The sequence below is a fragment of the Brachionichthys hirsutus genome, chromosome 3 (assembly GCF_040956055.1).
Source record: "Brachionichthys hirsutus isolate HB-005 chromosome 3, CSIRO-AGI_Bhir_v1, whole genome shotgun sequence".
Taxonomy (NCBI): domain Eukaryota; kingdom Metazoa; phylum Chordata; class Actinopteri; order Lophiiformes; family Brachionichthyidae; genus Brachionichthys; species Brachionichthys hirsutus.
This window is the reverse complement of record NC_090899.1, coordinates 6,220,555-6,243,859: the sequence shown is the minus strand read 5'-3', so window position 1 is coordinate 6,243,859 and position 23,305 is coordinate 6,220,555. Positions and strand designations below refer to the sequence as shown.

Genomic DNA, 23,305 nt, shown 5'->3' with positions numbered 1-23,305 from the left:
ACATTCATAAACATACTTAAGATTGCAAAATCCAGTTTTTCAACTTTAACAATGCTACAGTCGGTACATTATTAGTTTACGCTTCCTGTTTGTGAGCTCCTGTACATTTTAGCTCCTCCTGCTTCTGCTCCGTGTTTCAGCCTCAAAAGAGAAGAGAGATGTTTTAGCTGCCACTGATCGAATGCATGCGCTGGGGGCTGAGACCCAGAGAGGACATATAGTGCACGCCAGGAAGCCGGCGAAGCTTATCTAAATACGTCAGATGAGATGGTTCCCAGACTAGCCTGAGATGTTCTCTCAGGCTTTCAGTGGCAGCTGCACAATAGGCTGCACTCAGAATGAATCATAAGGGCCATCGGTGCATCATGGCTGGTGAATTATACTATTTCACAAGTGTTAATTATCTGAATGATTTTGTGTTGCATCACAAAACAGGATTAAATGTAAGACATCCCATTAGCACACGAACGAGGCAACCAGACCTTCTTGCGACAGAAACGTTTCTCCCTCAGGTTGATGTCGTCCCACACTGACCGATACGACTCTCAAAGCAGCGGTACCTCAAGCATCCTGCCCTTCTTGAATAAATCCTCACAGGCTTTTATGTCTTTAGAACTCTGAAAATCTTAAATGTAGAACAAATATTCAATATAAAATTGTTGAAGTAGAGTTAGTCTTTTGTTTATGTGCTAACTTGTAATTATTCAGATGAACTTGCCTATGTTGTGTTTTCTCTTCATACCTTTTGAATAAAGCCATGAGTCACGAGGGACTGATGAGAGGTTTCAGCGTTAAATACTGTATATCAGGATTTAGTCCTCCCCGTTCCTGGAAACGCTGAATCATAACAAATTCCATGTAAATCTTTTAATAAACTGCTGAAGCTGTGAAACCACGCAGACTCAGTATCTTTGTTTATTTGCAGGAAGCAATGTGCCATATAAACTGCTCTAAGTCTGAGACATGCGAGAGAAAAATTTCCTGTTATGGTACGATAAGGAAAGACTAAGCGTAGCTCTGAAGCAACGAACATGATGATCCTCCTCTGAATCGTGTTGAAGTTGCTTCCTCCCAGATTCAGTTTGAGGCTGCAGCAGCAGTTAACACATAATAGTCACCGTATGTGACCCTCAGCACACACTGACGGAGGAACGGAGGAAGGTTGTTAAGTTGTCATCAACAGACCCTGTTGCTAACCAACTTATGAAGAACATTAACACACTAAGGCAGGCGGATGTTATTTTCTTACCAAAGAGCCCTCAAAGAATGTGCGTTAATTGTACCTCAAGTCATGCTTGAAAAACAGTTCTGGTTTAGTCTTGTTCGGTCTTGTTCACTTTCGTAAGCCTGAATTTCTGCTTTGATATTTTACTTTGAGACAGACAACAGGTATGCCTTGGGACATACAGAAAAAAAGTTACATGTTGCTTGATAGTTACACCAGAAATAAAGGGAAACCGCACTAACCGTGTCACCCATGAGGATCCATTAAAGGGAAACGATCCAACAATGCAATAATTAATCATTGGCATTTAATGTAAACTAAGAAAAAACAGCATTTTTTTGCAGCTTTTTTTTAAAGCGTCTGCTGCCATTACAGGAAGCAGTTGTTTTCGTTCAGTGTGATTATGAGAGAACGATTTGCAGCCCTGCCAGGGTTTGTTTCCCGTTATTTGCTCCCTGAGTCCTCAGGGGAATTTTTTACCCGGGACAAATGCTTCTGAGCAGTTTCCGAACCCCCATTACTCACACCCACCAACTGAAAACTGATCCTGATATGCACTGTATATGATGGGAAAGGGCTGTGAGCAGAGCAGCAAAGGCAGGATGATCCATTCGGTTTACGCTGTGGCCTATTGAGTGCAAAATGTAGAAAACTCATTAAACTGCAGCTGCACAAGGGAGTTCTACTCTCATCGGTACAAAAACATAGTGGGAGGGATTGTAGACGGACCATCGGTTTCTCAGAATGGAATCTGTGAGGCTATAATATCCCTGGACTCAAACTCATTTTAGATAACAAGGAGTTTAATGTCTTTAATCTTAAAGCACATAACAAATCAGCATCATGAGAGATAAATAACCCCACACCTTGTGTCAGGTAAGATATGCCCCATCCTCCCCATACCCCTGAAATGGAAAAGCAGTCATTGAAAGCAGATAGAGGAAGATATTAAATGGGAAGTCTGAATACCAACAGAAGAGGTAAAGCGAGCAAATGTTTCAGGCCCTCAAGCAAAATGTATTTAAAGGGCTCCCAAATAGCAATTTATATTGTTACATTTTGTAAAACAACTATAAAGCTAGACAGACCCTCCCACGAAGGCACTTTAAAGTTCACCGTTGACTCCCTAAAACCTCCTTAAATGGGGCTCCTTCTGTCTACTCTATGACAGCTGAATATCAAAGGTCTGGCCACCTGCTGAGAGATACTCAGCTTTTCTAACGTGTGAGAATCACAAAAAATCAAAGCAGTTGGAGTAGAAGAATGTTAGTACAAAGTCTGTGTTTCAAACGTGTGGTGAACCCTCAAGCGACTATTTTAGGCAATTCAATTTTGATATGTTACAATAGAAATACAATTTTGAAAAGCACTCTAAGGTTGACATTTTGAGCTTTAAAGTATTTCAATGAGTGCTCTATAAAGGGTTATGTTGTTGTTGTTGTTGTACGTTGTCTAATAATGCATCCTCAGACCAACGGCGTGAGGATGCAGATTGAAACCATCTGAATGCCTCTGCTTCAAAACCTGCAAGGGAACAAGGCAAAAATAAACACACACATTAAAGTGCTATCATGAATTTATTTCCAGATGTTTTTTTTTTGTTTTTACTGCATACCATAAGACTATATTTAGATGATATATATAGCATCTGAAACATGTTGAATCAAATCTATTGTAAACACTTGTAGTGTCATATAAAGACAGTAAACCTTTACACTAAATAAGAACCAACAAAACATTATATTAAAGATAAAAAAAAATAATGATCTCATAGGTTGGCATTGCATTTGTTGGTCTGCTTCAGAACGAGGCGAGGCGCCGATTGGCTGAGCCAGCAGGTAATTATTAACACCTGGGCTGGAGGAAGAGGTTTTTTTTTTTTTTTTGAGTTTTCGCTTCGGGGGCAGGCTCCCAGACGCACAGCCCACCGGACCAGTCAACGGACCCGTCCCAGCACAGCGTCTTACTGGGCGGTGCTCTCTCTCTCTCTCTCTCTCTCTCTCTCTCTCTCTCTCTCTCTCTCCCCCAGGACGCTCAGCGGCAGCGGGACAAACGCTGCCAACGAGGACCGACCGACGATGGGTTCCCCTCGGGCTCTGGTCTGCTCCATCGCTTTCGCGTTGGTTGTACTGAGCTCAGCGTCTCAGGGTTGGTGGAGTTACCTTCTCGTTGTTGTTGTTCTCCTTCCAGAAATTATGGCTGTCTTTGCGTCTTTGCGTCTTTGCGTCAGGCTCCATGTTTGCTCGTCTGAGTTTATTATAAGCGCGTCTCTCTACAAACATGAATCCTGGAAGACAAAAAGGGCTTCAGAGGATTCTTCTATTTCCAAGACTGGCATTTGGCCAGGCTTGAGCCTATCTCAGGGTTAGGATATGCATTTGAGATGTACTAATACTCTAATGACTTTACTCAGGAAAGTAGGTTTACTCATCTCAAAGATTGCTACAGTTTTTTTAATTTTATTTTTATATATCTTGTAGTTTTCATAGCATGTGTAATCCATATATATCTAGCTCAGGTTTGGGTAACCTATATATAAGAGTAGAATGTTCTATTTAAAGTAGTTGTTTTAGATATCTGTCTATTTCGGAGATGCAACAACCAGACTCAGTGATGATGCAGGAAGAGTTTGACCTCTCAGATGTCTTCGATACTGGAGGCACGGTTTATTCCTCTTTACAGGCGATCACATAACCTCCGCCTATTATGCAAAATGTTCAAAGTTGACAACAGGAAGCTAAAATCCATAAAGGAATACGATGAATCAGAATTTTCTGTGAGGGATGCTGTTATTTGAGCCATGAAGACGTCCAATATCTTTTGTAACATCTGCCTCTCTGTCTTTATGGAAAACATTTTATAGACGAGCACATCCCTGAGCAGCGTGATGTCACCTTTGACCTTGAAAAAATCATGCAAGGTGCGTGTTTTCACATGTTAGTGCAGTATCTCTGCAAATACCAATTAGAGATCCCAGTTATTCAAAGTGGCATTTGGCCAGGCTTGAGCCTATGTCAGGGTTAGGATATGCATTTGAGATGTACTAATACTCTAATAACTGTACTCAAAAACTCTGTTTACTCATCTCAAAGATTGCTACAGTTTTTTATTTTTTTTTATTTTTACACCTTGTAGTTTTCTCTTATGTGAGAGGAACATGTTTTCTATTCTCACAGCATGTGTAATCCATATCGAACCCCTTTATATTTAGCTCAGGTTTGGGTAACCATACAGTATGCATAGATTTTTAAAAAAAATGAATGGAAGTATTTAAGAGTAGATTTTTCTATTTCAAGTAGTTGTTTTGGATATCTGTCTATTTCAGAGATGCAACAACCAGACTCAGTGATGATGCAGGAAGAGTTTGACCTCTCAGATGTCTTCGATGCTGGAGGCACGGTTTATTCCTTTTTTACTCCTTGTTGTGAACCGTTTGTCACTGCGGCTGCTCAGTAATAATTCATTTCTTTTTTTTTCCTTCTTAGAGTTCCCCATAGAACAGATGATGATCCCTTCATCGGAGCAGCATGATACCCTGAGTGAGGGAAATAGGGGTGTTAGGCCCCGTTCCTTTGGCGGTCCTCCGATGCTGAACTACCGTGTGCAGTTTCCCCTCGCCCAGCCGTCATCGGACAATCTCCAAGCCATCTGTCTCCATGCTGCCCGTCGTCCGCACTATCCGGACTCTTATTTTCCTGATTCAGGTTTTGGTCAACTGAAGCGAAGGGCGAGTGCTATCAATAAGGCAGAGTCCTGGTTTAATACATGCTGCCAGGGGAATGACACATGGGGGAGGGAAGCAACGCGGTGTTGCGCCATACAGGCGGTGAGTTTTCACAACAGCTCACACAAAAAGAAAATGAGGAATAGCCTATCATCTTGCACAATTTCTGTTCCTCTTTGTTAATTCCTCTATTGTTGTTTTTCTTTCAATATTTATCTGATTGGAATTACTTTCTGAAGAATTAATGAATCATGATGGAAAAACCTAATCATATAAGCAGTGGAGATAAACTCTGATCCCAAACAATATGACTTCCTCTTACGTAATAACAATGTTATGCATTCCTAACTTCATATAGTGAGCTCTCTAACAGATGTCGGTGCCAGTGTCTGCATCTTAATACAGTGGAACCTCGGTTCTCAAACGGATTTTCGGCGTTCGAACACAGGAGTGGAGCCGAGGCGAACGAAGGTCTACCTCAGTAGGTTCGGTTGGAGTCGACCTGCCATCGCAGAAAGACTGTGCAAATGTTTCGCTTTGTGTGCGTGTTTTTTTTTTGCATTTATTCTTTTGAGCGCTTAGTCATGGATCCAAAGAAAGGCAACAGTAATACTACTGGAAAATAAAAGAGGAATGTAGTGAGAACAACTGTTGAATTAAAGAAGGAAATAATCGGCAAATATGAAAACGATGTCTCGGATCTTGCAGCGCAGTAACGATGTGGCGAAAGTGTCCTTTTCGACTTTTCTTAAGACAACTGAGCTTAAGAGAAGGGAAAATAGAACCCAGAAGGACAGTTACCCAGTCATTTTATGGAGGGGGACTCCCTTTATAAAGGAATACCACTTCTGCCTCCCTCCTGTCCCTCCCGACACCGCAGCCTAAACGTTACGTAAATAATACAGAATTGGGTTAAAATTAACATTTATTATGCTTTTCTTTTTCGTACTATTCACACTTTTGTGTGTTGTCTGTTTAGATACAAGTAGTTGCATATTAATATAAATATAGGCATGTAAATGGACAAGTATCTGGTATGTATGGACAGATTAATCTAAACAGTATTACAGAACAAATTATGTTTGAGATCCGAGGTTCCACTGTATTTAAATTCTTTTAATTATCAAAGCTGTAATGTAGTAGTTCTTACTCATTAAGTCTTTTTTGTGCCTTTTGTGCTGAACATAATTAGGGCACGAAGCAGTATTTGCACTTTAGAGACTACGGTTCACCAAGTTTGGAAACCACGCTTGAAAGCCTTGAGTGCTTTCAGTTAATAAGCTCATTACATGCAGCCCAGCCCGACATAACAGACAGGTCTTGGCATGAGCAGCAGGCTTGTCTGAAGGCAGGCAACAACACCGTCTGGAATCTGTCAGTGAATAAAGCGCTGCTCTGCTCTTCCACTCATGTTTGTTTTTCCAGTTTTAGTTGTGTACAACTTTAGATGCTTCAGATTATTACATGTGGCCCATTGACTCATACGGTCTCGGGCAGGCAGACATTCTGTCAATGTCCAAGGATTTAAATCACCCTGATGATAGTTTGTCCGTGTTTACTGCAGTGGGAGCTCTCTGTCAAATCCTTCTGTGAGGACGACACCTCAGTGAAGGATAGGATTTATGAATGCTGCAAAAAAACAGGCAACGCCAGGCTAAACTGCTTCCACAATGATGCTCCGAACCCGAGCTACATGCCAACAGAGGAGCTGCCGATTCCAGAGCGTCCTGTTAGTGATGGCTTCAGCTTTGACCCCAGCACTTGCCAGAGGTATTAGGTGGAGTAAATCAAAGGAACTGCAATATAAATGTTGATTTTTTTTTTTCTTCACATGATTTATATTTAACTGCCTTGTATAGCTTTTGATCTTTTCATTGGATTTGATGAATAGGGCGAATACTGAGAAACACCAAATCCTGTCCTCATAAGACAAAGGAGAGCATCTGTTCTTTTGAATGACATTGCCTCATATTTTACAGGACATCGACTGTTCAGCAGAGTGGAAGAGGAGGAAAGAAGGTGAAGAAGCTATCGGGTTCTGAGACAATAAGCATCAGGTTCCCTCCAGGACAGCCCACTGCTGATGTCATTAAATCATTGTGCCACAACCAGAAGCAACGACCTCTCTATACTGTAAAGTGTTTGCCAGGTTCAGGCTATGAATTGCTGGCTCGTCAGGCAAAGACCATTAATCGTATGGAAAAGAAATTCAAACTGTGCTGCAAAAAGAAGAATAGGCTCACCTGTGCTGATAGGAAAGTAAGCATACAAGCATACAAATATGAGTATTACTCTTATATATAGTTTTAGCCCCTTTCTCTGACCGTCCTTTTTTCTGTTTCAGTGGCGAGAGGAGCTTAACAAGTTTTGTGTGCCTGAGAAGGGTCAACAGGTGGATTTCCAGTGTTGTTCTGAAAATGATCGATTCAACTGTTTCCAAAATATTTCTCCGGACCCACATTATAATATGACTTCTGCCCCTGAGGAGCTCTCCCTAAGCAAAATCTGTGACACTCACAAGATCATCAAGCAGAAGTAAGATAGTGCTCTAAGTATACTTCTGTTTTCTTTCAATTTCTTTTGTTTTAAAAATAACATTTTTTCATCTTCAGTTGCTGAAAAGGAATTCATTTCTAGAAGACTCATGTGCTGAAATATCAAAACATGTGTGCACGGTATGAGAATATGAGGTCACAGACAGGCTCACACATGATTGTGGTTGTAGGTTCCCTGTTGGAATGCCTGTCAAGAAACTTGTGAGCGAATGCTGCCCCCTCTCTGAAGAAGACAAGACCAGTTGTTTTCAGCAAAGGGTGAGTTAAAGAAGGAAATCAGACTAATAAATCAGAAGACAAAGTTTGGGCTGGAAAAAAAAAAATCTAAATTACATGGTTTGAAAAATGAAGGTTCAGATTATTATTTATTTACTGTTCCTTCTGGCCTTCTTCCCCATTAATTCAGATTAAGATCATGTCAACGAGCATGTGTTCATCAAGGAAGGCTTCTCCAACCATTCGCCGATGTTGCCGCTCATCATCAATGGATTTTCAGCAGTGTATGTCCAAAACACTAATTGATGCTGTCACCAAGGCGACCAAATTCTTACACCAAAAGAAAAAGAAAATATGTCCTCTCACCTAAGTCCTTAGGACCTTTTCCAGCCTACTGTAGGGAGTTTGGGCCACTATGATAGATTGGTAAAAAACAGAGGTGAACTCCATTCACTTAACAGGAGCAGTGACAGTGGAACAATCCTATCTAGTGCCTTGAAAGATTTATCAAACTTTGGACATAGTCTCGCTTCATCTACTGCTAGCATTATTTGCATATATCACATAAAAAGCATTGCTATCACAGGACATTTATGAAGAAACACACACATATAATAAAATGCTTAGTTTGTTACACACAGTTGTTTTAGTATACTTCTATTTTTTATAGATTTCTCTTTACATATTGGATTATAAAACTTTGGGATTCTTTTGAAGGTGCAAGATCACTTATTTTTTGGTGTATGGGTTTGTGGTTGAGATTATATGTGTAAGAAATAATTAAAACATCTGTCAATGTAGCCTTTTCTTGTGTTTTTCTTTACTGCAAGGCTTAACCATTTGTGTGCCGAGTAGCTGATTATGCTTTTTTGGCAACTAGAAATGTTATACATAAAATATTATGCAATTTAACAGAAGTTAAAATATCACTGACTTCTGCAGAGTGTTTATTTAACCATAATTTACTTAAGATTTCTCTGTGAATTTTGTAAATATTCTTTCTTAAAACCCATTTTAATATTGTTAACTCAATATGTTATTTTATTTCTAGCCTTGGTTTGCTGTAACACTTGAATACAATCCCTTGAATCACAAGGGAGTGTCTTTCATATTTACATATCTGAAACATAACACACTGCATCTTCAGTTTTTACTAATATTCTCTGTACACAATTATAAAGTCATTTAAATCTTCGAAATTCTTACAAAGTTCAAAGTTACATTATTAAGACTTAAAACGCCTTACGGTGAAATTGGAAGGATTACCTCTGTTGTTCTATACATTTAAAATTGATTCACATGAAAATTATTTTCGTGTCATACGATGATGGCACTGATGCTGAACCTGTTCCACGTCAGTCCACTAGGGGCGCTGTGGTGCCGTTGCGAGATGAACAACTAGCGGCGCTGTCTGTGATGAGAACTCTCAAATCGTAATGGCGACTGCTGGAACAGCAGATTCGGGATCAACAGCCCCGACAGGTATCTGGAGCCTCATAACGCGTTGTCTTAATACGAGCCCACCAAAATAACTGTGCAACATTCTAACGCAATTTAATTTTTTATTTTTTTAAGTGTCCATGGTTCCATCGAGTCTCGGTTAGCCAGTTAAGCTAGTTAGCTCTCAGCCTAACAAATGAACCAAGTAATAGCTAGCGCATTTAGATGCCAATATATTCACTTTACTGAGTGTTTTTGTTAATCGGATTTAAATGATCAAATAGGTTAATAACTAGGCTGAATTACATGACATACAGCGGGAAGAAAGTACCCCGGCGGCTGGTATTGGATTTGTGATGAAGCCGGTAATTGTGATCATATTTTATGCTAACGAGTTAGCGGGATGCAGCGGGAGTTACTTCAGTCTGTGATGCATAAAGATAGATTCGAGAGAAAGCGATATGAAAGAGAGAGATGGAGAATTCGTTCTATAAATATTAGTCTGTTGTTTAGTGTATGAATCGGTTGTGCTAATTGGCTGCTGTTTCAGATGAGTATATATATATAGTATCACCTAGCCTTCCTCTACAGTAGTAGGCAAACCAAATTTCCATTTACTAACGGTGCCCTTAAATCTAGTCTGCTATTGATCGTTTCATGATTGATTGGCAATGTTATTTTGTCCATCGACACGTTTTATTTTATGCCTATACTGATATACAACAAAGCCTTCGGTTTTTTTTTTCTCCTATCCCCGTTCAACACACACAGACACTTGACTGACAGTAGCATAATGTGTAATCCGCACTAGCCCTTATTGACCTGGTTTCCTAATTGGGACAAGAACCAGTATATTTATGGAGTCTTCATAGGCAGGAAATGACGTCAGGAGAGAGTGCCCTTCATATTATTGCCTGCTGCAGGCTACATGTGACCCGGGCTGGCATTGAGTTGTTTAGTATTCAGAGAGGAACAGATGGCTTGACACTAGCAAGGTTAAGACATTAAGTGTAATTCCTATCATGAATGTGCTTCGCAATATGTGACTTCATCTAATTCTACTTTTGATTTATGAGAAAATGCTCTGTGATTAAATTAAGACTGCAAATTAGTGGTTATTTTCACAGTCAATCGAAGGCTATTAGCAAATCGGCATACAATTTGAAGAATCTTTAGAGTTTGGTTGTCGTTGTTTTTTTGCTTTAAATCTAATGGTAATCAATTATTCAATCATAAAAAAGAATTAACTTTCTGACTGAACTGACACATTGATTTATCATTCAGTTCTCAATAACCCCCCCCCCCCCCCCCCCTCCATTTGTAGTAGTAATTTTTGTGTTTGTTCAGTGTTGCTCCTTTGTTGAGGCAGACTGTTTGGGCTGACCGTGTCCTACTCCACAGATATTAGGACTCAGTTCTGGAGAAGGGCTTTGCAGCGAGGTACTCGCATGGGTGTGCGTGAGAGCGCCTCTGTGTGACGCTGCATGAGTCGTGATGTAATAGTGTGCTGTTTTACATAATGAGAGGGAATGTGGGCAGAATGGTGCACATTGTTTCCTGGAGGGTTGCCATGTGTCCCTGTTGACTGCGAAGCGACTCCTTGTTATTAACCACGTCCTGATTTGAAGTGTCTCCTCGAACTGCCCTTTGCTCGTATTGCATTTGCAGGGTATTGATTAATATAAAAAGTTTTATTGCAGGTGAATGGTCTCAGCATCTCGCTCTATTTCTTAACCTCTGGCACTGAAGCATTGAAGTATAGTTGTTACCATTGGTTACGTGCTAGAGGTGCTAACAGAGTGGGCGAGATAGCAGATTTAAATGGAAAGTTTATGTAAGGCCACATGAAATCCTGTTCAGAATTTGTTTTATTTCAGTGGTGTGCCTTGCTAAGAAAGCCACTGTGTTCTGTTATTACCGTGTTTACCTGGGATAGAGCCATATGTCAGAGGCCTGCTAAGTATGTGATAAAAAAAAAGACATGCTTACCGGTACTTGGTTATGTCTCAAAATGTCAGAATAGCTTTACCCCTCCTTTGCTGAATATACCTCCAGGCACTTCACTTAATTTACCAAAATATGTAATCAATCGTAATGTAGGAAAAAATTACTCTCGACACTAAGTGGACCGTTACAGCTAGTACTGGAATATATGGAGTTTTTGATATGTAAACAATATCCCCGGATAGCAGCTGAATGTAGAGCAGCTGTCTCTGGGGAGAAGCGGCTCTAGTTCAGCTCGAGCTTGTGTATCGTACTCGCTTGTTACTGACTGCGTGGCCACATCGAGGTCTGGCCTCATCGTTGGCTTTATGGTCTTCAGCCAGTGCTAGAAATAGGCTGCTAATTAATCACTGGCGGGTTTATAAACAGCCAATTAAAAATTCAAGCAAACTGCATTAACAAGCACTTAAACAGCATCACGAGGTCGACAATGAACAACAAAAGCAGTGATGTGTGATTCTCAGCATCCTTCTCGCGCTATAAGTCACGGTCTGACTTGTTTTTCTCATCAGGGACCAGCGGCATACGAAAGATGGCCCCTGCTGAGGTGAGGATCTCAGAAATCATCCCCCTGCATCAGTGGAAACTCTTTCTGTCATGAACAGCCCAAAGTACCGGGAATGTTAATATTGATCCATGCAACATTGATGCGGAAGGGGTATAACGGGTTTAGAGATCGAAGCCTGCGTTCAGGCAACCCTCAGCAGCTCGATTCATCCTCCCCTCAGAATAATGAAGCTAGCACTTTTTTTTACACAGACAATAACAGGTGAATAAACAGCTGGTATGTTTCTGTGTAGATTATTAGAAATAATTATTCCATAGACTCAAAATCAAATAAAAAAAAAAGAATTTTTGCAATATGTAGCTTGAAATGCGTAAACACACACACACACTTGGTCCCATTTAAATATGTTTATTTGCCATCTTTTCTCAGATGCCCGGCTCTTCAGGAACAACTCAAAGTATGAAGAAGACCATCGGACACCGGGGTGTTGAGACCACCACGGGAGAGACCACCTATAAAAAGGTCAGAATAGTGTGGGTGGTGGTTTTTGACACCCCCAACTGAGCAGCATCGGTGGTGAATTGTTGAGAAAGAAGTTTGGCGTTTCTAGAATTGGTTGGGTTTTCCTCCTGCTGGATGAGTGAAATGAGCAGAAATCACTGGGGTCAAATAGTTTTAGTTCCAGCTCTTACGTTGTGGTTCTCTCTCACCTCTGCAGACCACGTCATCGGCCCTGAAGGGGGCCATCCAGTTAGGCATCACTCACACAGTCGGCAGCTTAAGCCAGAAGGCAGAGAGAGACGTTCTCATGCAGGACTTTGTGGTGGTCGAAAGCATCTTCTTCCCCAGGTTGGTAACAGAAGTTAAAGTTACGGGGGTTTCATTTCTTGTAATTGAAATAACCTTTCTGTCTCTGGCTCTCATGTTGTTTGTGTATTCAGTGAAGGCAGTAACCTGACTCCAGCTCATCACTACAGTGACTTTCGCTTTAAGACTTACGCTCCTATTGCGTTCCGCTACTTCAGGGAACTCTTTGGTATTCGGCCAGACGATTATCTGGTCAGTACTGGACACCAAACACTCTGCTGAATGCTAGCAAGTACTGACTGCTGTCTTTGCCACTATTCCTACACACTTGTTTTGTATACATGTTTAGTTCGATGCTTTTAACCTATATTCATGTTTAGGGGTTCCAAAATCTCAACTAAATTGTGACTCTTTCCTGTTTTCTGAAGTCCAGTCAGAGGAATAGCGAGACATGAAGTGTTTGAGCTGACTCCTATTAATGTTTATTTAAAAAATGTTTAATGCAACCATTACTTGATGGCCCTGTGCAGCTGTCACATGCCTCACCACCACTTTAGGTCAGATACTTTGTATTGTATTTCCTTTATCGTTTTTTTGACTGTCACGTTAGCACCCTCCCTTTGACGCTGCTGAGCTTTGCGAGGCCCCAGTTATTCGTATACTTTGTTCCATGCGATCGAGGAGACTATCACCGACCTGACACAAAAACCGGGATGGTCGTGCGCCAGGCTTAACATTACTGAAGGCTGCAGAATGTACAGTTAATTAGCACCTCTCAACTAGTCTGTTGCACATGCAGCACAGTAGAGAATTGAATGAATGTGATGAAATGAATGCCAGTGGGATATTCATGTTAACACCTTCTACCTCTCGAAGTATTCCCTGTGCAACGAGCCACTGATTGAGCTCTCGAATCCCGGAGCCAGTGGGTCCATCTTCTATGTATCAAGTGATGATGAGTTCATCATCAAGACTGTTCAACACAAAGAGGCAGAGTTCCTCCAGAAGCTGCTACCTGGATACTTCATGGTGAGTCGACTACTGAACACGAAGGAGTAATGAATTACCTTTAGACTAGCCATCGTGATGATCTGTTTTCCCCTCATTCTTTCTCCCTTCCAGAATATCAACCAAAACAAGCGCACCCTTCTACCCAAATTCTACGGACTGTACTGCGTTCAGGCAGGTGGCAAAAATATCCGTATTGTAGTAATGAATAATCTTCTGCCTCGGATCGTCCCCATGCACATCAAGTACGATCTGAAGGGCTCCACCTATAAAAGACGAGCTTCGCCCAAGGAAAGGGAAAAGGCTGTCCCCACCCACAAAGACCTGGACTTTTTCCAGGATTTGCCAGATGGCCTGCTGCTGGAAGCGGACAACTACAATGCCATGTGCAAGACTATACAGAGAGACTGCTTGGTGAGTCCCAGAGACGCTCATTAGCTTCGAGCGGAGATGACTGTCCTGTTACTGAAAATGAACACATTTTAAAATGATGGAAGCGACCGATGACCTTCAATTAACATGGGAGGATATCATTTGTTGTATAGGAAGGCTGAATTGTGTGGAATTTCAACCTTGAGATTGTGTGCGTGCGCTATTAGAATGTTACGAGTTGACGTATTGTGCGTGTAACTCAAACTCGTTATAATACTACTTTTATGCTGCTTGATGCACATGGAAGGCTAAGAGAATAAAACATAAACCACCTCCCTGCCCGGGTTGCAGCTTTTGATGAAGCTGTTTTGCGTTAATCTGCGGTAAAACCAAGAGCGAACGTTGGAGTTTTGCTTCTTCTTTGAAGGATTTGAACTCGGCTTTCAGTGGTTACTGGTTTCACAGCATGCCACAGTATAAAAATTATATACCGTGAAATATTACTTCCTCGTAACTAAGTTGCCCAGCTTACTTAGGATATTTTTTTGTAATTGGTTATCATCTCATTGGCCGCTGGTGTGGGTGGTGCAGTGGGGAGCGCTGTTGCCTCACAGTAAGAAGGTTGGATTACTTTCTGTGCAGAGTTTGTGTGGCTGTGAGTATTTTAAATGCAAAGCTTTTGGAGTTCTTCAGTTGTCCAGTCAAAGTTCTGTTTTCCTTCTGTCACCAACCATCCAATCAGCGAGCCGATGCTACCATCAGTCTGTGGTAGTTCATATATTAAATATGTGTAGGTTGAGTTTTTGTATTCACAGTCGTGCAGTGTTATTTACGATACTTGTTTTTTTTCATTCAGCTCCTGCAGAGTTTCAAGATCATGGATTACAGTCTTTTACTGGGCATCCACAACATGGATCAGGCCAGTCGAGAGAGGGAGCGTGCCGGGGCCAATTCAGGCGACAGTGGTGGTTCGGACGGAGCGGTGACCCCAGATCAGCGCCGGCCGCAAGCACAGAAAAGTCTGTACTGTACAGCAATGGAGTCCATTCAGGGAGAAGCTCGGGGGAAGGGAGCTTTGGATTCAGAGGACCAGTAAGACATGCAGGAGAAGCAGACCTAAATTTGAGCCTGTCTTTGTTTGTGACTGGGGCATGACGGCTAGATTAATGTTTTAATGGCAGCTATGGTTGCTTTATAAATAAAGTTGTGTTGAGATGACTGGTTGTTGTTTCTCTTCCCTTGTCTTTATAGCATGGGCGGTATTCCCTGTCGTAATTCTAAAGGAGAGAGATTGCTGGTCTACGTCGGCGTCATTGACATTCTCCAGTCCTATAGGTCAGCATCTCAGAACAGCCACATGACGTCTTTGTAGAAGCATCGTTTCTCGTTGGGGAACGTCTCACTATGGTTACTCATAAGCTAATTTTGTTCTGTGTTTTTATGTAGGTTTATTAAGAAGTTGGAACACTCCTGGAAGGCGCTGGTCCATGATGGGGTAAGAACGTCCACACGTTGTGATGTTCTGCTAGGAAACCTTGGGTCCTGCCATCCATGTGGATGTTACTTTGATCTGAACCACCTACCCAGAGTTGGAGGCTTTTGAATGAATAACTAGTTTCATTAAAATATGCGATGTGCAAATTACAACTGTTAAGGAACTTAAAAAGAGAAGGGGGGTGTTAATTTTTTTTACATTGTGGGTTATGTATTGGCGCCTAATAGCTCTCTTGCTGATTTGCCCCTTTAGGACACAGTTTCAGTTCACAGACCGGGCTTCTACGCAGATCGTTTCCAGCAATTCATGTGCAACACGGTGTTCAAGAAAATTCCATGTAAGCGCGCATACCTTTTATTTGTTGCTGGATCAATTGGAATTCCACCAGGGAAACGTGTAGGTGCCTCAGTTCATCGTACTCACTCTGATTTCCTCCATCTTCATCAGTAAAGCCATCACCGTCCAAGAAAAGTCGTGGTGGGGGTCAGGCAGGTCTCAAGAGGGCCCCCACTCTGGGAGCTCCCACTCCGCTCTCCCAGGCAACAGGGCAGTCTAGCATCGACTCTAGAGTTTTCTACCACAGCCACTTTAAAAGCACAGAGTCCGAGGCAGACAGTGGTAAGAAACCAGATGTCACAGGCAAAGCGCGAAGAAGATTAAGTAGCTTGTTGTCCACCGTTTTACTCATAGCTGTGCTCAGGCTGAACCGGTGTTGGTGCGTGCAGTCATTTATTGATTTTCTGTTTTCAGGGATGCAGACCGACAGACCAGATCTTGTTCCAAGGACCCCTCCTTTGGTAGAAAACTCTGCTGACTATCAGACCAACCTGTCCAGCTCATCACTAGGCAGCACTGGAGGGGGCTCAAACTCTCCTCCCATGCGGTAAGGCTCAACCAAGATGATAATGCATAACCTTTATTCAGTCTTCCGTCTCACTTTGTGACTTTGCTGAATATTCTTTATAGGTCTGTAGGGGTGGAGGTCCACAAACCAGCAAACACAGAACTTGACCATGGTTCTTCTCACAGGTACAGAATGCAGTGATCATTGATTAGATTAGACCATGCATAGACTAAATTGTGCTGTAATGATTGGCGATTACTCTCTCTTTCAGTTTTGAGGCAGAAAGAGTTTTGGATAACTCTGCAAATCTCTCTGGAAATGAAGATGTAGTTTCACTCTCGGATATAAACCCAGAGACAAACATTTGATTGTAAGCAATAACTGCCAGGAAGTTATGTTTGCAGCTACAGGTGGTCCTCACTTAACCACGTACTTGTTTAACAACGATTCGGAGTCACAACGGACTTTCCAAAATATAAAAGTGTGTTTAGCGCCAAGGAATCGCTGTTAGGATGAGCGGAATGCACCGGGAGTCGTGAGTGAGTACGTACATATTGTTACGTCAGATTAAGACAATTCACAGAAAGGGGAGGAAGCAAAAGGTGACAAATAGTCGTTTTATTCAACTCCCCCTTTAAGAAGAGCTTCCTCTCAGACGCCACGTCGTTACCAAACAGAAAATATCAGTAAAGGACGGTGCCACAAGTTTGAATGTTTGAATTATCATTGCGTCCAAACCTCCGTGCCGTGCTCCTCTTCGTCTCTCACTCCGCGTCAAAGTTGATACTCCATGCCGTTCCAGGCTGTCTGTGACACTTCGCGTGTTCGGCGGGGTTGTGTACTACGATGGTACGGTTGTCGTAAGTCCGTCGTTAAGCGAGGACCACCCGTACTTAGGATTTTGTATCTTTGACCGTTCTTTTTTTAATATCTGAATTCTTTTCTCAGGAGGAAACTGACAAATGCGTCTTGAAGACGAGGCATTTTTTTGGCGAGACAATGCTGGTAGTAGTAAGGATAAAGAGAATGAAAGTCGCTCATCCATGATGGACCCTCTTTAGTTGTTTTCTCTCCCGTACAATACATGAAGGGATAACTGGATGAAGCAGCGAGATGCAGAGAAGGTTTGGTCGATGAAGAGAGCAGTGGAGTGAGGATCAAGACAACTGTGAGCCGTTGGCTCTCCGAGCCACAAACGGTCACAGTGCACATGCATTTTGCCCGAAATGTCCCAGAGCCCAGGTATCTTTGACATAAACCTGGAAAGAAGACGGATGATTTAAAAGCCCTTCAGCGGCTCTGCTGACATTAGGTTCATTAAACAAAGACTTTCTGCTGCGATGACACCATAAACAAGAGACATAGTTTTTTTATTGAAGAAAGCCTCATTTGCCAGTGGATGAAGAAGGCAGTCGCATCACCCAAGGGAGATTCGGCCAATCGTCCAATTTTGGCAGCGCAAAGAGACGTGAGGTTGCAAAAATCCAGCGTGATTACATGCAGACATGTTTAAGAGCACACGAAGGACACTGCGTTTGTTGAAGTGAAACATTTTTTATTGACTGTCTCGGTAAGTTTGCATTTCTGTGACTCACTACACTTGTTATTGGCATGTTAACTGCCACTGTTGACTGTAGTCTAGTACGCATTTCTTTCGATAGATTAGTGGGTGTAAAGTATTTGCTGCAAAGTTTTTCAATCAAATGTTTTAAGTTCTGCTGGAAGCCACAATGGTTCAGCAATGGTAAGTGTTCCTCATGTACCTCAAATAGAAGGCGTGTATTAATTAACATGGCAAATCACATATGGACAATGCAGAAAACCACCTGATGTGACCATATGTGTCTATACATAAAATATTAGTAGTACTTTTAAAGCGAATAGAAGAGTAAATAATTCCAGTCATGAATTATATTATGTCTATGACGGCCATTGTCAGGGTTTTAGCATAGCTTCTTTCCACATTTGTCATTCGTTTGGTCATGCAGTTCATCGGCTCGCCAGACTTCAGACTGTAAAGAGGCTCGTCTTTTAATAGTAATTTCTGCTGGTAACAGAAATGACACCCTTCTTCTTATTCCATGTTTTTCATTAAGAAGTGACTGAGGTAAGTTTATTTTTTTTATTTTTTTACCCCAATCTAATATTTCTGATACAGAAATCGGAATCACTAAACTCTGAGGCATCTCATTCTAAGGAATGTCTGCTCATGTTGTTAGGAACATGTGGTCTATGCAGCAGAGAGGGAAAGGGGGCATTTGAGCTGTGAAGGATAGTAAGGAAAACCTCTCGCTCTCATCAATGCACAGTTTAGGACTTTTGTATTATAAGACAATTTCAGCACCAAAGAAAAGAGTTGAGCGTTCCTGCAAAAGTTTAGGATGCAGTAGTACAGGTATGAAATAAGACACTCCTGGACATTGCCTGACTGATAAGTTACATAAGGAAATAACATTGTGTTGACCTGTGTTTTAAGAATCCAGTTTTAAACTGGAAGTTTGTTTACTGAATAGTTGTGTGTCTGATAAGCTGTACTGAGCGAGTCCCGGTAAAGATTTATTGGAATTAGTTAACACAAATTTATGCTTATATTGTGGCCTGAGGAATTTCAAGATTGAACTCCACATTCCTCTGAAATGAAGTTATGTATTCTGTAACTTGTAGTCTACCTATTTACGACCTGTCTGTTAAGTTGATTTGCTTGATATTATTCTTGGTATTATACTGACACAGAAAATGTAATATTTCAAAATGATGTGTCAAGTTGACGAGTGTTAGCCACCAAAGAAAACACCCCAATAAATTATTCCTTATTGAGGGAGGGGGGGGGGGGGGGAATCAGGATTAAATTTGGTAACGCCTACATTTTAGTTGTGTTGTTACTGTTTAATTTTTAATTACTGGATGCAGATCAGTTTCATCAAAATTATTCTGTACTAGAACTTGAACTATCTTCCCTGTGTGTTTAAAAGCGCAGTGCACTCAGTGTAGACATTACAATGACTTTGAAGTAATGCAATGTGAACCGCATTCTGCCACCGTACGTTTTTTAGGAAGAATATTTATTAATGTGGTTGATTGCTACAGGCTGAAATGAGGGAAGTTGTATCATGTACCGATAGCACGTATACTGTATACTGAGAGAAGGATGTCTGAAACTTTATGGAGTCTGTTACCTATAAACATTTTCAGTTTTTATATGTCATGTTTAGATTATGATATAGATTCTGTCCATGATGACCATAGGTTGTTAATCTCATTTTTTTTCTACATGAATGTTTCATACAGCTTGTGTGCTAACATTGCAGGCTGTCTTGTATGCTTCAATTACTATATTTTTGTTGTGTATAAAATGTGCATATGTACATAGGATCACGGAAAATGCCTTCTCATGCAACGTGTGCTGCCTGTCTCTCCATCCATGTTTCAGTTATGTGATGGTGATATTTTCCTGTTTGGTTTTAAAGGATTATAAACATTTTATAAATCTTGGGTTTGATCCTTTTTTTCAGGTGTTTTCAGACAAAAATAAAACAAGGACTACCATCAATGTCTGAAGAGACTTTAATGATCTCTAGAGAACATACATGCTTAATGTAATGAAGGCTTGAACCAGAGGGGCTGATTAATTTGGTGTTTTATATCCATTTAACATCACGCTCTCTGGCCACCCGAACATCGCCTACTATTTCATAGTCAAGGCTACCCCAGTTGTACACGTTGCCTGGACTGAAGTATCGGCGTTTCATGTAATATTTGATTTCTTCGGAGGCGATTATATGGTCCCACATATGGACATCCGTAATCACACCCACGAAAGATTGCGCTACATCAAAACCCCCTCCATATGAATCCTGCTCTTGCCCCAGGATGGTGCTCGGCTTTCCACTGATGGGCCCTTTGGCGATGTATCGTATGATGGATGTCTGGTCATCCAGCCACAGTTGAGCCGTTCCATAATCAGATCTCCAAGTGCTACACAGAGAGTGCCAAACGTTTGGAGTCAATGGCATTGACTGGAAGACTGTGCTAGGATTCCGAACGTGCATCAAGATGCCATCCACATTGGTCTTAAAGATCAAGTAGTCGTTGCTGCTTGATTGAGTTGCCAAAGAGATGATCGAGTATCTCCTGCCAAGGTCCGTCTGGAATCTGAACATGTATGACAGCTGTGAGAAACATTTCAATCCAATTTTCAAGATAACCACAAACAAAGCTTTCTCATTACCTGAGACACGTGGTCACAGCATCGAATTTGTTTTTGTTAGTCAGGAGTTTCACATAGTCTGTTATAGCCTCCTTGGGGAAGACAAAGACTTTGCCCGACATATCTGTGGAAAATGTAATTCAACATATAGTGAGACTGAGCAAGAATGTTGATGACATTTCCTAAAGTGTTGTGTGATTGAAACGACTATTTATTTATTTCAATCATGTAAACAACAAAGAATAAAAACAATAAAACAATGCCAAATACATGCACACACATACATATATATACATACATATATAAAGACATATTCACACACACGCATTACATGTAATGGTAATTAATAATAATAACTCAAATAAGTATTCCAGTCATGGTTAATCATCCGAGCGGTATTTTGTAAACACAATCTTGAACACAAATCTTTATGGATTGAATGGTTGACATACCTTTGGGTTCAGCATGACATACTGCAAACACCACCATCAAAAGCAAAAGCTTCTCCATCTGCAAATTTTAAGAAATTATGATTTTACTGCAAATTGGAGCAATAATTCAATAGGTTTATATAATTTCATTCATTCATTCAACCATCTTCTGAACCGCTTGCTGAACAGTGCTGACCACTGCGCCACCGTGCTTCCCCAGTTATATATTTTTCTTGGTATTTTTCTACATCAACCGTGAAAAGTAAAAGTGAATCAGGTTGATGTGTATTTTTAACTAATTTATGAATCCATAAATGGGCTTTTCAATGTTAAAATGTCATTTTTCTTTCCTAACGTTATTCTGGATCAGATCCAGAACACATTTTACATGATAGTGGATATCAGACCCCTTTATGACTGTGATTTTTGTTGAGGGAATATTTATATTTTACAAAATGCAATTTTTTTGAAAAATCCTCCATTGTAAGTAAATGGGAATATCCAGATTTTTTCTTGCATCCAGACGGGTATCCAGATCGCCCTCAAAATTTAATGGGATCTAAGTTAGACTTTTCTTCAGAATTCTTTTCATCAAGATCCATCCTGCAATTTTCCCATAATTCTGCTAACAAACAGCAATCTGGATCAGATCCAGGTGACATTTGGTGGAGTGATAGAGGTCAGCACTTTACATAATTGTGTAACATTTTATAAACAAAAATCAACTGAGATATTCAGGAACAATATTTGAAGCTCCATGTTAACAAAAATTTCAAAGTGATCCAAAAACCAGGATCTCTTCTGGATCATCACCAAAATGCAATCATCTGTTCCTGGTAACATTCCCAACATTTCCTGAATTTCATCAAGATCCATCCAGAACTTTTTGAGTTGTCTTGCTAACAGACAGACAGGTAATTATATTTAGAAATTCTATATGAAAGACAAAACATTTCTTCGTGTTTATAGCGTCTCTTACCTTGTCTGGCTGTGAGGCTCCTGTCCTTGGTGCCCTGTTTGAAGTTTGTCTGTTCAGCTTTTATATGAAACTATTGCTGGATCTGCTTTCGTCACAGAGGACTTAAGAATGTTTCCTGGGATAAATCAAACAGAAGGTGACATTTTTTTAGGTCAGCATGGATGTTGGTTAATTGTGTCATGGTGCCCTAACATGTTCTGCATTTGCCCTAAGAAGAGCACCGACTTCTCACTTATGCATCAGTGTTAGTTGGAACTGGGTGTCCAGATATGACATTATGTGGTGCACCGACTTTTTAATCAACTCTGAGTTTAATGAATTAACAAGATCAATCAATAATTGTCACTCTAGGATGAATTGGCAGACTACTTTGTGCACAACATTGATACTATTAGATCCAGTGTTATACCTGATCAGAATACTATTGATGAAATCTGAGGATCTTTACCTGAGGAAACACTGGACAGTTTTGTTGTTGTTGCTGAGATTCCAAGTAAATCAGACTACCTGTCTTTTATACCCAATTCCACATCACTTTTCAAATCATTTTATTGATATTTTGAAGGTGAGCTGCACAGTGTTTTCATTCCTTATCACATCTCCCACTTACTGTTCAATATTGGGATCAGTTGACACCATTTTGATATGAAATGTGCTTAATATGGTGGAAGGATGAGGGATAAAGATACATCATTTTGAATTGAATTCAAGATGGTGCAGACACAAAGGTTGGCAGGTCCTGTGTGCTTGCTTAAAAAGTCATCCAAATATCAAATAGGACCTTGGATTGTGCTATCAACATATTCCTCTATTGCTTGGATAAGCCTCTATCTTCTGCTAAGTTCAACATGTCCAAGAAAAAGGGACACTCTAACCTTGTAGCCAGCCAGATGGAGTCATCACCACAAGGGTGTTGGACTATGGCCATGCCAGGCCACCCCCAGGTGAGCAGGAACAGGCTGTTACAGGCAAACCACTCCTGGGTGTTTTTAATCTCTTTTGGCTTTTGGCTGGTGATGTTGAACTAAACCCTGGGCCAGTGCCAGCCGGGCCTCCACCTCTGCTGGCTGGGCCCTCCACCACTGTTAGCGGGACCACCGCAGCGAGCCGGACCGACTTCTCAAGTAAGAAAACTAAATAAAACTAGAAATCCAGTGTTAAGAAGGCACACATGTACAAAGATGTTCCATACTTTAGACCAGGCCAAAACTATTTGGGATCCACGAGCCAAACCAAAAGGGCTATTGGGTGGACATTTAAATATTCCTCACGTACCTCAAATATGTCGAAACATAAAATATTAGAAGTACTTTTAAAGCGAATAGAAGAGTAAATAATTCCAGCTCTGTGAGAAACGGGCCTTATTAACGCAGCTAAAGTCATGACTTATACTATATGTCTATGACGGCCATTGTCAGGGTTTTAGCATAGCTTCTTTCCACATTTGTCATTCGTTCCGTCATGCAGTTCATTGGCTCGCCAGACTTCAG

At 41.0% G+C, this 23,305-nt stretch overlaps 3 protein-coding genes across 4 annotated transcripts; 2 read left to right on the top strand and 1 right to left on the bottom strand.

Moving 5' to 3' along the window:
* Positions 1 to 3,272: 3,272 nt before the first annotated feature.
* Positions 3,273 to 8,520, top strand: LOC137910480 (extracellular matrix protein 1-like). 2 transcript variants are annotated; one of them, XM_068754919.1, is made up of 9 exons: positions 3,273 to 3,373; positions 4,089 to 4,145; positions 4,551 to 4,619; positions 4,711 to 5,051; positions 6,514 to 6,719; positions 6,929 to 7,208; positions 7,294 to 7,484; positions 7,675 to 7,762; positions 7,911 to 8,520. In XM_068754919.1, exons 1-9 carry the CDS (start codon positions 3,304 to 3,306, stop codon positions 8,088 to 8,090), a joined length of 1,482 nt encoding a protein of 493 aa, XP_068611020.1. In that variant the 5' UTR covers positions 3,273 to 3,303; the 3' UTR covers positions 8,091 to 8,520. The 2 variants fall into 2 exon arrangements, with proteins under 2 accessions (XP_068611020.1, XP_068611028.1); XM_068754927.1 differs by lacking the exon at positions 4,089 to 4,145 and having other exon boundaries at positions 3,293 to 3,373.
* Positions 8,521 to 9,156: 636 nt separating this feature from the next.
* On the top strand, positions 9,157 to 16,566 carry LOC137911530 (phosphatidylinositol 4-phosphate 5-kinase type-1 alpha-like). Its single transcript, XM_068755913.1, has 16 exons — positions 9,157 to 9,202; positions 10,562 to 10,600; positions 11,677 to 11,711; positions 12,102 to 12,194; positions 12,391 to 12,521; positions 12,614 to 12,731; positions 13,356 to 13,508; positions 13,602 to 13,901; positions 14,716 to 14,951; positions 15,111 to 15,194; positions 15,306 to 15,354; positions 15,607 to 15,691; positions 15,802 to 15,972; positions 16,105 to 16,237; positions 16,321 to 16,383; positions 16,470 to 16,566. The coding sequence occupies exons 1-16, from the start codon at positions 9,157 to 9,159 to the stop codon at positions 16,564 to 16,566; spliced, it is 1,833 nt and encodes a 610-aa protein (XP_068612014.1).
* A 3,270-nt stretch (positions 16,567 to 19,836) lies between these two features.
* LOC137914571 (C-reactive protein-like) lies at positions 19,837 to 20,915 on the bottom strand. The gene is made up of 3 exons (XM_068758101.1): positions 20,858 to 20,915; positions 20,427 to 20,529; positions 19,837 to 20,350 (listed from the first exon to the last, which is right to left on the bottom strand). Exons 1-3 carry the CDS (start codon positions 20,913 to 20,915, stop codon positions 19,837 to 19,839), a joined length of 675 nt encoding a protein of 224 aa, XP_068614202.1.
* Positions 20,916 to 23,305: the final 2,390 nt, after the last annotated feature.

Coding starts and splice junctions, on each gene's coding strand:
- LOC137910480 (XM_068754919.1), top strand. CDS start 3,304: ATGGGTTCCCCTCGGGCTCTGGTCTGCTCCATCGCTTTCGCGTTGGTT. Junction 3,374..4,088: donor ACTGAGCTCAGCGTCTCAGG/GTTGGTGGAGTT, acceptor AACATTTTATAG/ACGAGCACATCCCTGAGCAG. Junction 4,620..4,710: donor AGATGTCTTCGATGCTGGAG/GCACGGTTTATT, acceptor TTTCCTTCTTAG/AGTTCCCCATAGAACAGATG.
- LOC137911530 (XM_068755913.1), top strand. CDS start 9,157: ATGGCGACTGCTGGAACAGCAGATTCGGGATCAACAGCCCCGACAG. Junction 14,952..15,110: donor GCTTTGGATTCAGAGGACCA/GTAAGACATGCA, acceptor TTGTCTTTATAG/CATGGGCGGTATTCCCTGTC. Junction 16,384..16,469: donor GACCATGGTTCTTCTCACAG/GTACAGAATGCA, acceptor TCTCTCTTTCAG/TTTTGAGGCAGAAAGAGTTT.
- LOC137914571 (XM_068758101.1), bottom strand. CDS start 20,915: ATGGAGAAGCTTTTGCTTTTGATGGTGGTGTTTGCAGTATGTCATGCT. Junction 20,530..20,857: donor ATGTCATGCTGAACCCAAAG/GTATGTCAACCA, acceptor CATTTTCCACAG/ATATGTCGGGCAAAGTCTTT. Junction 20,351..20,426: donor GCTGTGACCACGTGTCTCAG/GTAATGAGAAAG, acceptor ATACATGTTCAG/ATTCCAGACGGACCTTGGCA.